Genomic DNA, 16,216 nt, shown 5'->3' with positions numbered 1-16,216 from the left:
TATTCGCTTGTTTACCGAACGGATCACAAGAGTACCAGCTGACGTCGTGACGTCACATGTTGACGTTTTACTGGGGCAACAACACATCTCGACTCGGATGCTTTTGCTTGCGGCACGTCCGGTCTGGAACGGATACGTCTAATCTAAGCCTAGACTGCTAAAAAACTTTCATTTTTAGACAATTTTTTTACCCCAGTTTTTAGACAATTTTTAAAAAGCAATTTAGACGTCTATTAGACTACAACAATGCTCAGTGGGGTGTGTGTGCAAATGGCAGGAACCACAGGATACAGCAGTGCTCTAGACCGGATCTGAGCACTGAGCAGTAAATAGCAGGTTCTGCTGCGGAAAGCCTGGTGACGCCAAGCCGAGGTCAGCGTCATCCAGTTGACGCCGAGACTCAGAGAGACCTGACCACCACCAGACCAGAGCAGACAGTAGACAGCAGTAAACATGGCTCTGAATCGAAATCATTCCCAAAACGGTGGCCTTTTGATAAACAACGGAGAGAGGTATGTATGCTGAAATGTACAATTGGAGTTGGCTGGCTGCCTATCGTAGCATAACTTGTTAATTAACATTGTCGTTTACCGTAGCTTATTGTGATGATGAACGGAACGCTAGCTAAGTTTTTAAGGTAGCCTTAAACGCTAGCTTGGAATAATATGTCTGTCTGTCTGCGCCATCGTGAATGAAAACACGTCGTTCATCCGACGACGACAAAAGTATAGTTCATAATATCGTTTTCATTCAAGCAGTTAGCATTGCTGCTGTGTTGTCTTCTGTACAATATGGCTGTCAGAAGCTAGTACTTTAGCATTCAGTTGAATATAAATATAGCACTAAAAGCCAGGCTAATGCTAGCTGGCAACACAACACAGGATGCAGCTGTGGTTCACAGTGGTTATGTTGTCACTTTGGAAAGTTACATCATTATTATTATTACACACACACACACGTCAGACGTTTGTTATGTTGACATAATTGTCTCCTCCTTTTCCAAAGCGTCCTGAGGGAGAGTAAACATGTGGAACTGTCCTTCAGCGATGTCTCCTGCAAGACAGATCTTCTTAAAGGGACCAAGAAAGGAACCATTTACCTCACACCCTACAGGGTACAAACTGCACCTGACGATTCTTTGTACAAAATGGATCTGCAATGTGTGATATAGTGCAGTGGTTCCCAAACTTTTTCATGTCGAGGACCCCCAAATTGACACTAATTATCCTGCAGACCCCCCATTTGAAAAGAATATGCCAGGAACCCTCCATAAGAGAAGGTTTTTACGGCTCCAACAGTGATTCTCAACCAGTTTAATTTCAAGGACCCCCAGTTTGACATGCATTAGTCTACGGACCCACATTTAATGGCATTTCTCTCTCTGGGACACCAATTGATCCATTTGGTTCCATTTGTACACTCTCAGAGTTACAGACACATAAGGGTCCATTTGGTTCCAAACTATCATTTAGCTGGGTACCCCCTGGAACTGCCTCAAGGACCCCTGGGGGTCCCCGGACCCCACTTTGGGAACCACTGATATAGTGTTTGCTTGGTAGTTGCTCTTAGTTTATCTGTTGCATATCTCACACTCATACCCCCCTCCCCCCACCCTCTGTCTCTCAATATCTCTCTGTTTCTCGTTCTGTGGGTTAGTTGGTGTTTGTTAGCAATAATACCAAGGACTGCCTGGGGTCGGCCATGTTTCCGTACTACCTGATGAAGGGTTGTAGCATTGAGCAACCGGTCTTCGCAGCCAACTACATTAAAGGGACAGTGTCGGCTGAAGCTGGCGGTATGATATTGTTTGTTTTTATTTCTTCTCCTCGCTGCTGTTCATCTTGTGTCTTCCATTTGCAGGCTTTGACACTAAGGGTTGCCCACCTAAAAACGTTCGGGCAGGTGGTGTTTTCTTCCAGGTTGCCCGGTCCCCGGACACAACCATCTATAAACACAACACGAGATATCTGTCGTGAATGTAAAATAAGAGAACTGTTTCCCTATAATGTGCTCTTTTCACTGTTGCTACATACACCTTAAATTGAACTGTAATTCAAATGTTACATATCATTTTGTAATGGACTTTATACTTTCCGTTCAAGTGGGCATGACTTTTGTGCAGGTAGAACATGACCTGTACTTGCCCAGAGGCCAAGTGCCTCTAAAGACCTTAGTGTCAACCCCTGCCGATTTGTTTCCAATGCATACATTTTGAATGGTCATTCCAATGGTGCCGTTGCTCTGCTAACATAGCATTTTCTCCATGTCAGGTGGCTTTGAGGGTCAGGCCAACTTCAAGATGGCGTTCAACAGTGGGGGAGCTATAGAGCTGGGACAACATCTCTTCAAACTGGCCACGAATGGTAAGACAGACAACCAGAGAGCTCTACCCTCTTCTCTGCCACCCGCTGCTTTCGACGGGCAACAACCGACTGAGCTTTCTCAGTCAGCGAGCGACGCCTCACTACAACCGACTACCCGTCACGAGCGTGTGCACACCGCCTCTACTACAACAGATTTTCGAGCTTTCTAACGCTCATCAATGCCAATGTCGATCTGGTGTGTTGCTACCTTTAGACCCAAGTCAATCTTTAGACTCACAAGTCAATCTCTAAAGGCTGCGCTTAGCTTGAGAATGAGGACAATCTCTTAACTTTTTATTGATAAACCTGGGTGGAAAATGTGAGAGTTTAAAAGGCCTGTATTGCAGGCCTTTTAAGCAGGAGCTCTGATGACAGCGAGGCACGGGTTTGATACCTGAGCCCCTGAGCTAACGCAGGCTGGCAGAACATTCACTAAAACAGCCGGGACAAGGGGCACGGTGGCACAGTTGGTAGTGCTGTCGCCTCACAGCTAGAAGGTCCTGGGTTCCATTCCCGCTCGGGACGCTGTGGGCGCTGGCAGCGTGTTCTCTCCTCCGCGTCATCAGTGCCCATACCCTAGGCGGGGTTGGCGAAAGGGCCTTTCTGTGTGGAGTTTGCAATGCATGTTCTCCCCGTGTCCCCTAGGGTAGGTACTGTACCCTCACAAATAACATGCAGTAATCCTGGTCTCTAAACTACCTCCCCCTGGCCAGCCGGGGCGCCCGATGGAGGGGAAAGGAACTGGTTGGACAACGCTCCACACGTCCCTTCTGGCTCCAAAAACGTTGGAATGAACTTCCTATTGCAATCAGAACTGCAGACTCACTCTCAATCTTCTGCCGTAGTCTGAAAACCCACCTCTTCAGACTCCACATTAGCCCGCAGCACTTGCACTCTAGCCTTGACGACCTTGCAGGCGTATTACGTAGACATAGCTTTCTACAGTGTGTACTTCTAGTTTAACTGTACAGATAGATGGATGTTAGGTCCTTGGCTTACTTATGATCCTTGATGACTATTTCTATGTATCTGATGTAGTAGTACTATGTATCTGATGTACTAGTACTTGCGCGCTCTGATGTATTACCATGTTCTTGCTTACTGTAAATCGCTCTGGATTAAGGGTGTCTGCTAAATGCCTAAATTCTAAATTGATGTGAGTTTTATGTATTTATTTATATATACAAATATTACTACTTTATAAATTACTACTTTGGTTAAAACAAAAATTCAAAATCCACCTATATGGTTGATTCATCCTTCGTAAAAAATGGGTTCAGAAAAGTCTCAAAGCTAATTGTACTGTAGGTACAGACACAACCCAGTGTTAACATTATGTTGTGACGGGAGGAAAAAAAACAACGTCTCACTGTCCTTCAGCTTCTCGCGCTGCTCCGGCTCAGAATGGCGCAGCCTCGTATGGTTACCCGTCGCCTGGAATGATGAACGGATATGGTCCTCCACCGGCTGCTCAGAACTACCCCTACGCACCCCCTGCACCACAGAATGGCTTCTACCAAGGCCCACCCCCTCCCATGGCCAACACGGGGGGTTACCCTTATCCCGCAGCTTCAGCAGGTATGGACGGTATTTAGTTGTATGTATGTTTCATTTTGTATACAAGACTCAAAGAGTTTTGGGAAACCTAGAATTACACAAGATGCATTTCTTGTGGTAAAAGTAAGTAGCCTTGCCGAGCCACGAGGCCCATAGGGCAGGAGCCTATCTCCTGTTTCTGTAGCGTGAGGCAGCTTGATGTACAAGTACACCCCCTGGACATGACGCTAGTATGTCGCAGGGACTTACCCCCCCAATCCAACCCTTGATGCTGAGTGTCAAGCAGGGAGGCACTGGGTCACATTTTTAGAGTCTTTGGTATGACCCGGCCGGGGATCGAACCCCGACCTCCCAGTCTCAGGGCGGACACTCTAACGACAAGGCCACTGAGCTGTTTCATTTTGTATACAAGCCTCAAAGTGTTTTGGGAAACCTAGAATCACACAAGATGCATTTCTTGTGGACACTGCTATAAAAGCTGACTCGAGATCAGTGGAATATTTTTTTATTTCTGTTTCCCTGTTTAACATGCACAGCGTTGTTGGTGCAAAATGATGTTCATCATATTCTTATTCTTCTTTATCTTATCATTTCTCTTTCTGTATGTCTTTCAGTGTTGTTTTTCGCAGCAAATTTCTATTTTTAGTCCATGGGCCAGACCAGAAGTGAGGGACATTTTTGGTGGCAAAGCAAAGTTACTATATTTACCCAGGGTAACTGGACTAAGCATCAGATACTTGTTTACAGCCAGGCCCTGCTCATAGAACATTTCATGGTAGTGGTTCAATGCCTTGCTCAAGGGCACTTCAGCGGTGGTAATTTTAACGTGCCGGTCCGGGGATACGAACTGGCGACCTTCCGGTATCAAGACCGCTCAGCAAACCGTTCGGCCACCGCTGCCACTAAAATCTCTTTGCTACCATTTTGTTTGTTGGGTCCATATAAGTACTTTTCAATTGAGTAGCTTTAATACCTTTTTGGGACAATCATTGTTTCCCCATTAACTCCCATTATATGCAGAGTAGGATTTTGTGCAGTTTACTGTAGATGGTATATGTTACAATTAAGTTTGATTCACACTTTGATACACACACACACACAAATTCTATGACATATAAAAGTATGCTATAAAAGTATATAAACATGTAGGCCTATAATAGTAATAAACAAAATCCAGGCAATATGGTTACACTGATGACCTAGCAATCATGCTGCGTCAACCAACATGGTCAGCAGTGGAAGACGGTCTTAACCTGGACATGAGCACCTTGGCCGACTACTTGCGCAAGTGGCGTCTGCAGCTCAGCACCGGGAAGACTGTGTCGGCCGCATACCATCTGTGCAACAGAGAGGCAAAGAGGGAACTGTCGGTGTCTGTTGACAACAAGCGCCTAGAGCACCAACTAGCCCCCGAGTACCTCGGGGTTCGGCTGGACAGGACACTGTCTTACAAACAACACCTGCAGGAAGTAAGAGCCAAAGTATCATCAAGGGTCTCGCTTATCCGCCGCCTCGCTGGCACAACTTGGGGAGCCTCCGCCAGGACACTACGGATTTCCACACAAGCCCTGGTGTTCCCTGCTGCAGAGTACTGTGCTCCAGTCTGGAGTAGAAGCCCACACGTGAGGAAGGTTGACCCTGTCATCAATAATGCCCTTCGGATCGTAACTGGCTGCCTGAAGCCGACCCCTGTGCCCTACCTGCCAGTCCTAGCAGGAATTGCCCCCGCCAGCCTTCGACGAGAGGCTGCAACCCTCGCACTTGCAAGGAAAGTTAAGGAAAACGACTGGCATATCCTGCACGAGATAACAACCAAGGCAGCGCCCCCAAATAGACTCAAGTCCCGCCACCCCTATAACAGGAGAGCACAAGACATGCTTGGTTCCATCCCTGAGGACCTGTCGACAAGGGCATGGCTGGCAACCACCTGGAAGCGGGAATGGGAGTCACACACGTCTGCACTGCTACACCCAAGACCCGGGAGACGGAGTTGAAGGAGAACACCTACCACGCCGACACTGGACCCTGTTAAACCGCCTCCGTACTGGGGTCGGACGCTTCAAATCGTCTATGAAGGAGTGGGGCCTGGCAGACAGCGCAGCATGCGAGTGTGGCGAGCCTGAGCAGACTGCCGACCACATAATTACCACCTGTCCTCTGTACAGACCTCCTTCAGAGGCTGGCCTCTTCCATGTGGGACCAGAGACAATGGCGTGGCTTTCTGACACTGAGCTGGACATATGACGACGATACACGAAAGAAGAAGAAACTAGAACTGCACTCTGTCGAGTGCCTACTTGCTTGTTGCACACAAGTTGGCCATAAATGGCCTACTAGTGCGCAAGCAGAGCGCGCAAGTACTGTCGACCGCTACAAACTGTCAAATCTCAGCTTCTCTTTGGAAGAACGATTTAATTATTAGGTTTAGCTATTTGCTACGTACCTACTTTTGCACGTAAAAAAGTAGTATTATGAAGTATATCGTAATAAAGATGTGGATTAAAGGACCCAATGCCTTTGATGGTGACGTACATCTCGATCAATGTCGGGTGGATTACAGGAAATGCCTCTATGTATATGTAATTTGTAAGTTGATTAGTGGTATACTGTGGTTACTTTTGATGCGTATGCACCGTCCCAGCAAATGACGTCAGGGTATAACTGGTATAGCTACCTCTCAATGATGACTAGCTCTCAATGATGACGTAATAAAGATGTGGATTAAAGGTCCCAATGCCAGAGTGTAATTGGTTTCCGATGGTGACGTAATGACGATATGTTTTAGTGTCGGGAGGATTAGAGGTAATGCTCTTATGTATACATGTATGTAGTCTGGCACCACTGCCGTATCAGGCACAAGTAGTCATTGCATCATTTGCTGTGACGGTGCATACGCATCGTCGGGCGAAACTAGAACTTGCGCGCTCTGCTTGCGCAAGTAATTAGCATAATTAGCTAATTATTCCCCAAAACAAGAAATGACTAACTTTGCTTCACTTAATTTAGAAAGGTGATCTAAGGTCACATTCCCACCTAATACTTTGGTAGACTCGATGCGAATGGGAGGAGAATTGGGACTTTGCCTTCACTTTGCCTTCACACGGTTTGCCTTCACACTGTCATCCGCAGCAATTGGAAACGCAGCAGGGGGACCTTTATCAATGTGTTCCATTCATAAACTAGTCCTACACAGTGAAATCTATGGTGATCAAAATTTCAAAATATAGCCTACTCATAACGTGCATGTGTCGTGCCGTCTGGGACTGGACAACCCCCCTCCCTCTCTCTCTCTCTCTATCTCTATACGCACGCAGCCACGCACTGTTCTTTTGGGCATGGAAGGAACAGCGCTGAGCGCACTGATATAACGGACAGCAGCGCAAAATGTTTACAAGTTTATCGAGATGAAAGTCCCTACTCCTCAGTCCCCACACAGTGACAGCACTCCATGTTTACGGCACGCACAGACAGACAGAATATTCTGTAGGCTATAATACACTGCAGTGTTTATGTATTAATGTACTCGTCCTAATTTCGATCAGGGCTTCAGTCTCTATGCCTCAGTCTCTCTATGCCTCAGCCTCTCTATGATGAATTCCTGTTCTGTTCTTTGACTATATAGAAGTGTCTATTTGTACGTCTCTAAATGTTTTGATGATTTGAACATGGTGGACCCTCTTGTAAACAAGTGTAATGCTTAATTGGGTCGTCCACTCACAGTTAACAGTCTTTGTATTGAGTTTGTGCTTGAAATGTACTGTAATTCTGCAAACTGTTAATAAATATTTCAATCAATCAATCAATCTCCTCATTCGACCACGTCTATCCACGGTAACGGGACATCTTTGCGCTGCGTAAAATATGCCTTCTCCGTCTCCAACTGTGTTCAGCTCCTCACCCGCCACATCGTTTGCTTAATTTCCTTTATTTACTGCGGATTGCATTCACACCTGCACCGATTCGTAATCAAGTGCGATTGGAAGCGAAGCGAAACCCCCGTTTTTGCTCGGAGTAGAATGCGGTTCTTTGATACGCATTAGGATTCGAATGAGGCTTCACACCTGCCAAACGAAGTGCACTTTCTGACAATGCGCAGCAGGATTCGTTTTAATCGCAGCAAATGTCACCTAAGAGTCTAAGTCTATGTTTGTGATGTTTAGAAATTCATCTGTTACCATGGTGCAATCATGCCACCTATTATGCAAATTTAAAAAAAGTGCATAAGTCGTGAAAGAAATGAGGTCAAAATAAGGATTTAGTTTAGTCAAAGATTATCTTAGTCTCTCTTAGACTCTGAGTCTATACATGTCTTGACATTTGTATCTTGCCATGACTAAATTATTCAACCTTTTGTCATTTAGCATATTTGCATAAATTATGAAATAATTAGCCTGAAACCCATAAATAGCTATATGTTTTGCTTTACATTTATTGAGAAGGATCTTACAGTCTAAAGTCTGTTTTGAAAATAAAATCATGTCAAAATAATGTCTTGTCATAATTAAGTTAAATGTAACCTTGATTACTTTAATCCTGGGGCAATGACCTGTCACCCTCTTGGGGTTCCTAGCAAGATGTCCCTGAGGGCTTAGCAGTCACTACTTATTGAAATGACCAGTTGCCCTCTGAAAGACCTGAGGAAACAGCAGTCCTACCTCCACCACACCTGGATATCCCTATCTGGTCAGAATATAACTCAATCCTACCTCCACCACACCTGGATATCCCTATCTGGTCAGCATATAACTCAATCTGGTCAGCATATAACTCAATCCTAGCGTCTGAGAAGCCTTTCACAGAGGTCTTCGTGCTTTGCATTTGATTGCAGCTCTACCTCATGAATGGCAAACACTGATAACAGTCTTGAAGCAGTCACAACGGATCAACTGCATGATCACTGGAAGACCGATAAGCTTGGACCCAACACCATAGTTAGAAGATAGTTGGCTTGATGGAGCCTGGAAATAGGCACATATAAAGTATATGGCCCTACCACAACAAGGCATATACTAGAAGCAAAGCACAAGAATAGGGCTGTAGTAGCACACATGTCCTATTTCCCAACTAGAACGGTTCATGTGCAGAGTCAGCGTAGCTGGTTGAGAACATGAGCAGCAGGCCATGCTACTACAATACAATCCTGGAGGAAGATAAAAGCCAGTAATCCAAAATTCCCTCTTTTCTCAATGTGCTATGCAAGTACGTCCCCTCTGATTCCCCTCTAAAAGACAAGAATTTATCTATGTACGTTCAATAAGAATCAGATCCCTGTGCCATTGGGTGGATAATGCACTTCACATCACGGATGTCACTGGAGGCCTTGTGGACATTATTCAGAGGAGAGAGCAAGGTCATACTCAATATGCTGTCCAACCAGAAGAGGACTATATGACTTTGGTTATGTTGATCAGCAACCAGAATGCTACCACTGAATGTTTTCGCCTGCCAACAAAGGCCAAAGATTATAGTGGAATGTAGTGTTTTGACCGCCATGATCTTCCATGAAGGAGGCCAAATGGAAGAGATGCCAGGGTATGCCATATGATCCATCACGCCTCGTGACATCACACTATCATATATGGCCGTCAGTCTCTCACGCCTTGTGACGCCTCGTGGCGCATCGTGACGCATCACGCCACCATATATGGCCATCAGTCCATCACGCCTTGTGACATGATCCATATATGGCCGTCTCCATATATATAGATAACGAAGGCTGATAACTGCAACTAAGCTACCACTTGGGAACTGCTATCATGTTGAAATATTATCTAGGGTTATAGACCTTTTAAAAAAAAAAACATGATAGCATTTGCCACCTTGAATGTCCCTCACTAGTGTAAATTCTGTTCTGGGCCCAAGGACTTTAGTTTAGTCATAGTCTTTGGACTGAAACTTAATGTAGTTTTTTGTCATATTTTAGTCACCTGGAATGTTTTAGTTTTAGTCGACTAAGTGTCATGCGATTTTAGTCGACTAAATCTACAGTTGATTTAGTCAACTAAAATGTATTTTGGCGGGCCTTGATGCCGTTGTAATGACAGATTTTACACTTGCTGAAAATAACCGATCTACAAGAAGTGTGTACTTTTATTTATTTAAATTCCTTCCTCTTGTCCGTTGCAGGAGCATACCCAACAGCCCCAGCATACATGGCCCCACCCCCACCATACCCTGGGCCACCCCAAAACTGGGCTGCACCTCAACAGACCTGGGCGGCACCACCACCACCTCCAGGTCAGCCCACATATACCTGTGTGTGTCTGTCTGTCTCTGGCTCTTTGTATGTATGTCACTGCACCTGCCAGATCTGATCTTTTTGTGAATCACAATGAAGCTCTCCAGTAAAAGAAGGGCGTTACGTGCAGATGTCTCATTCACTACATCAAGATTAGGAAGTATAAACACCCCCTTCCCCCTGGGATATTTTGTATAGTGTGGTTTTGTTATACTTTACATGCCATATTGAGCTACTAGGGGCGTGTATAGAATATGATCCATGCATCTGAATAGATCAGACCTAGATGCCTACAGCAACCCACACTAATGAGATAAAAAGGCTCCTGTAGATTGTGAGGTGAGCATGGTGTGGTATAAAGGTCCCTTCAGGTGGTGAGCGGGTGACGCAGGCGTTCAACAACAGGTCTGCTCATGACGGGCGCAGGACGTGTAGCGTGAAAAAACCCCAAAAAGCTTACCACAATCGAGGTCTAGTCACCCGCGGGCGTGTGCACAAAACCAGCACACAGGCGACAATTTCACAGGACCACACCCTTGAGTGTACCGCTTGCGTAAATCGCCCCTTAACTTCTCTGCGTGTCCAAAATAAACGTACGTCTCTCATTGAAAATGAATTACTAGGAGCGTCAGTCATTCCCCTGTCTGAAAAGGCCTTAACCCATTCTGGGCGGGAACCCCTTTTGGTGTTTTAACTAAGCATTATATTATACTTTAGCTATTGAAAAATAGCAGATCTACAAGCTCATAGCACGCCACCGAGTGATGCGCTATGAGCTTGTAGGTCTGCTATTTTTTTTAAATCGTAAAAATGCAGCACAAATCTTTGAATATATATTCTTTCAGAGCGAACATTTTTTAAAGTTCTGAAAATATTGTAATATTTGTTATGTCGCTGATTAGTCACCTTTACCACTAGGTATAACTTGTAAGGATCATGGAATGAGCAACACAGCTAAACGTGCCCCTTGGGTGGGGGTGAGGGGCTTCTGTTGGTATTCACTCGCGTTTTGAGCGACCTGCCAGCACACACCACCTGGCAGGTGCCAGTCACAGGTGTGTGCCAGTTACAGGTACAGTATGTGACAGGCGGAGCAATGGTGTTCCTGTGGCACCCCCACACGTGGCCCCCTGGTGTGGCTGTTCTGATGGCAGACCCTGGCGGGAGCCCCTCAGAGGTCCATATGTGACTGCGGCCCACGGTCCTCCCACCCTCCTCTAGGCATTTTGAATAGAGGATAAGAGTTTTCAGTCATCTTTCTAGAGGCTAACGTTCCTGTCACTCCCCTGCCATTCCACACCTTTCTGTTTTAGGCAACTCCAAGGCAGCTGAAGCAGCAGGAAGCGCCTATTACAACCCCAACAATCCACACAATGTCTACATGCCCATGGTGAGCGACCTTACATTTATGTCCTTTTTGAGTGGTGTAAACCACTCCTACGACTGGCTTTGTTAGTTTACGTGTCTGTCTGTCTGTGCTCAAAAAATGAGCATGGTTGCTACGGTCACCCAGTTCACCCGGGTGTGATTTCATTACGTCAGACATTACGTCAGACCACAGCTGATCAGGCTATATAAGACCTTACACCACTCAGTTCACACGGGTGTGATTTTTAATTTAGTGTGTGGTTATTATATTGTCGCTGTCGCAATATGAGCTTGTACATTGGCTATTTAGCTTGTAGGTCTGCTATTTTTGAAAAATCATTGAAAATGTGGCGCAAATCTTTGAATATATATATATAAATTCTTTCAGAGCGAACGTTTTTAACTTAAATCTTTGCTTTTGGGGTGTCTCTGGAACAACATATTTTCAGATGGGGGTCGGTAACCAATTACATATAATCCTGGGGGTCCTTGACATGAAATGTTTGAGAACGACTGACACGGAAACATAGGGTTTTTCAGAAAACTTGTTAGGATTTAGAAGACATTTGTAGAATCGTTCCCAGGTCTAAATGGGTTAAGTGGTATTTGTTACCCACTGGAAGACGGTTTTGAACATGTTCTGCCCAACAGCTATGTTAACCCATTCTGGGCGGGAACCCTTTTTGGTGTTTTAACTTTTAAGCATTATGTTCCACTTTAGCTATTGAAAAATAGCAGACCTACAACCTCGTAGCGCGCCACCGAGTGCCGCGCTACGAGGTTGTAGGTCTGCTATTTTTGAAAAATCGTGAACATGTGGCGCAAATCTTTGAATATATATATTCTTTCAGAGCGTTTTAAACTCAAATCCTTGCTTCTGGTTGTCCCTGGAAAAACATATTTTCAGATGGCGGCCAATTACATATAATTCTGGGGGTTCTTGGACATGAAATAGTTTGAAAACTTCTGACATAGAAACATATTTTTTTTTCCTGAAAACTGTCATGTTTTAGAAGACATTTGTAGAATCGTCCTCAGGTCTAGGGGTTCCCGCCCATTCTGGACGGGAACCTCTTTTGGTGTTTTAACTAAGCATTATGTTATACTTTAGCTATTGAAAAATAGCAGATCTACAAGCTCGTAGCGTGCCACTCGAACTTGTAGGTCTGCTATTTTTGAAAAATCGTGAAAATGCGGCACAACGTCAGGTCTAAATGGGATAATTCTGCACCATGTCTGCACCGGGCGGCGGTGGCTCAGGGGTAGAGTGCCTGGATGGTAACCGTAAGGTTGCCAGTTCGAACCCGGGCTCCCCCAGAGTTACTGTCGAAGTGTCCTTGAGCAAGACACTGAACCCCTAATTGCTCCCGATGTGCTAGTTGGTGCCTTGCATGGTTTCCGCTGCCATCAGTGTATGAATGTGTGTGTGAATGGGTGAATGTGACGCACAATCTATGTAAAGCGCCTTGGATAAAGGCGCTATATAAATGCACCATTTACCATTTATGTCTGCTGTGACTACTACTCTCTTCAGTGCTTCTCCAACATGTTTCTCTCCGTGTCCCTGTAGGATCAGCCTCCTCCTTATGCTCCTTATCCAGAGGAAAACAAGAAAAACAACTGAGGCTGTCGCGGCATCACTTAAAACACCCTGTTCACTCCTCTCTGTATTAAATGTGTATTATTATTATTATGAATACGACGAGTGTTATCATATACCTTTTTTATATAATTATAAACCTAAGTAAAGGAAATGGGGTACTTGTGACTCATGACGAGTGTGAGGATGTCAGGGACCGATTATAATTTAGCTGATATTTTAAATACTGGAATATCTGATGAAATCACATAATTTAGTCATTAAACTAAAAAAAACCTGAGTGAAATCTGGAATCATGTTCCATTGCATAAAAGTTGAGCTATTTTGACACTTTGCTAATTTGCGATTTCTTTTAGACCGTTCTAAACTTTCCCAATATGGTGGACGATGGTTTTCTTTGGTCTGAATTTGTGGTTGCTTAACATTTAGAAAAAGGGCTCATCTGTATCCCTTGGGAGTTTAAATGAAAAAAAATGCTAGTATGTGGAATGTATTTTTAAAAAGAGAGATTTATTACCAGAATATTTTGTAGCAATTTATTGATTGCAATTCTTACACATATTGACAATAGCATTTTCTATTGTAACTGGCATTGTGAAGGTTTGTTTTTATTTTATTTTTACAGTCGCGGTAACCGTGCGTTATGCATTCGTGAAATGTGTCTCTTATTGGTTCAAGATCTAGAGAGTATGAAGCATGGTTCATATACAATCCCAGAACTGGCTTGAACAGTTAATTTGGCAAAGTTGATCATTGTAGGTACATTCATTGACTAATTTGACTTAATCAAGTATGTCTGTGGAAACACCTAGCCAGCCAGGTCTCGTTTTGTTCCTCCTTGAACCAGCATGGTTTGATACAGATCTGCTAAATAATCGGAACTGTAATATACCCTTAGTCTTTCCAATTTCCAGCATATCCTGAACCCAAGAGTCCTGTGCAAAAACTCCCCAAGCTTGTTCTTTAATAGTGGGTTGGATCTTAACAAACCCTCTGCCCTAAAGCTCGGTTGGTTGATACTCGCGGCGCGTTCGGAAATAGCGCACTGAGCGCCCTGTGCAATGCAAACTAATAGGCGAGTGTGCTCCGGTGCGTTCATTCCGAACGCGCCCTCGGTTGAATGATGCTTGGAACAGTTTGTTAGATCCGTTCCTGTCGGCATGCTGCGACAGACAGAGTATCAATTAAATCATTAGTCGTAGCTGTTATTGTATTCATGTTCACGTCTACTAAGCCCAGCTGAAATCTGTGGGGCGACAATGTTATTGTATTCATGTTCACGTCTACTAAGCCCAGCTGAAATCTGTGGGGCGACAATGCCATGCAGTTATAATTATATCATGGCTCATCAATGTTCCGCCTGCAGTTACCTGTGAATGTCTTTATTCCCGATTACACACCGTTGAAGCAACCAACCAACCATATAATTGCGTGTGTGTGTCTGTGTGTGTCTGTGTGTGTGTGTGTCTGTGTGTGTGTGTGTGTGTGTGTGTGTGTGTGTGTGTGTGTGCATCAGCATTTTTGCACTGGTTTTAAGTGGATAGAGGATTGATTTTCAGTTTGCTTGAATTAATCAGACTGTATATGTATTAACGATAACTTGACTGTTTTAGAAATTCTTATTCCTTATTTTGACTTCTATCAGTTTGCAGATTATAATAATAAATGCCTAATGGAAAAATGCAACACGGCTGCTTTTCATTGTTTCTAACATTGTTGATGTTTACCACATCAATTCACCACGTGAACCTTAATATCCCTATTCTGGGAGTGTCGAATAGTAGATCTACAAATTCACAACTGTGCTGCAAGCTTTTAGATTGGCTATTTTTGCAGAAGAGATTTTGTGTTGAGGGAAAAATTAAGCAAACCGTACACAGACCTATGGGGGGGGGGACCCCAGTCAACAAAGTAAATATAGTTAACCCATTCTGGACGAGAACCCCTTTTTGGTGGTTTAAGCATTATGTTATTACTTTAGCTATTGAAAAATAGCAGATCTACAAGCTCATAGCGCGGCACCAAGTGCCACGCTATGAGTTTGTAGATCTGCCATTTTAGAAAAATCGTGAAAATGAGGTGCAAATCTTTGAATATATTTATTATATTTCAGAGCAAACGTTTTTAACTCAAATCTTTGCTTTTGGGGGCCTGGCCCGTGGCTCAGCGGTCCAGGCACCTTGGCCGGCAGTCCGAGTCTGGCAGTGTGCCCTGGGTTCGACTCCCAATCACGACGGCCTTTACTGCATTCACTCCCCCATCTCGTGTCAGCCTACTGTCTGTCCCTCTATAAAAAATATAAAATAAAGGCGAAAGCCGCAAAAATAATAATAAAAAAAAAAAATCTTTGCATTTTGGCGGTCCCTGGAACAACATATTTTCAGATGCGGGTTGGCATATAATTTTTGGGATTCTTGACATTAAATATTGAGCACCACTGATATAGAAACATGGGTTTAGTCAGGATTTAGACGACATTTCACAACCAAAGAAGTACTTGAGACCGACAGCATATTTATTATTATAATACCACACACTGTTGAATCTGAACCATACAGTATGTCCTCTGTATTATCACGGGAGAAAAAAAGAATCACATACCATAGAGGTATTTTATTACCACAGTCTCAAGTATATCAATAAACACAAATTAAGTCTTAAGCCTCAGAACACCACCAGGTATTGTCTACGACGCTTTCTGGAACACCGACCATGTAGAACAGGGGTGGGCAACTGGCGGCCTGGGGGCCACATGCGGCCCCCACCTTCACGCAGGTTAGTATCAGAATACTGACAATTCCAAACCCGCTTTAATTACTTCATGACTAGTATTAAAATGTTATTGTCTTTTTGTGTCCAATGTAGTTATGTTAACAGTTCATAAAGTTAACATAAACTATAACTAAAATAGCCGATTTACAAGCTCAAAACGCGTCGCATTGCGACACGCTTTGAGCTTGTAAATCGGCTATTTTTGCTACGACAGTAATATGCACTGTGCCCCTCTGGAGTGAGTGTGGAAATATATTGGCCCTCGCCATCGTCAAAGTTACCCCCCCCCCCCTGATGTAGAAAATAACAGAGATAGCT

At 44.2% G+C, this 16,216-nt stretch overlaps 1 protein-coding gene across 1 annotated transcript; it reads left to right on the top strand.

Moving 5' to 3' along the window:
• Window positions 1–345: 345 nt before the first annotated feature.
• On the top strand, window positions 346–14,812 carry wbp2nl (WBP2 N-terminal like). Its single transcript, XM_079521072.1, has 8 exons — window positions 346–512; window positions 1,006–1,114; window positions 1,657–1,795; window positions 2,271–2,363; window positions 3,744–3,941; window positions 10,047–10,157; window positions 11,472–11,548; window positions 13,097–14,812. Exons 1-8 carry the CDS (start codon window positions 454–456, stop codon window positions 13,148–13,150), a joined length of 840 nt encoding a protein of 279 aa, XP_079377198.1. The 5' UTR covers window positions 346–453; the 3' UTR covers window positions 13,151–14,812.
• The last annotated feature ends 1,404 nt before the right edge of the window (window positions 14,813–16,216 follow it).

The sequence above is a fragment of the Electrona antarctica genome (genome assembly GCF_951216825.1).
Source record: "Electrona antarctica genome assembly, chromosome: 14".
Taxonomy (NCBI): domain Eukaryota; kingdom Metazoa; phylum Chordata; class Actinopteri; order Myctophiformes; family Myctophidae; genus Electrona; species Electrona antarctica.
This window is presented reverse-complemented; position numbering and strand designations above follow the sequence as displayed.

Coding starts and splice junctions, on each gene's coding strand:
- wbp2nl (XM_079521072.1), top strand. CDS start 454: ATGGCTCTGAATCGAAATCATTCCCAAAACGGTGGCCTTTTGATAAAC. Junction 2,364..3,743: donor CTTCAAACTGGCCACGAATG/GTAAGACAGACA, acceptor ACTGTCCTTCAG/CTTCTCGCGCTGCTCCGGCT. Junction 11,549..13,096: donor ACAATGTCTACATGCCCATG/GTGAGCGACCTT, acceptor GTGTCCCTGTAG/GATCAGCCTCCTCCTTATGC.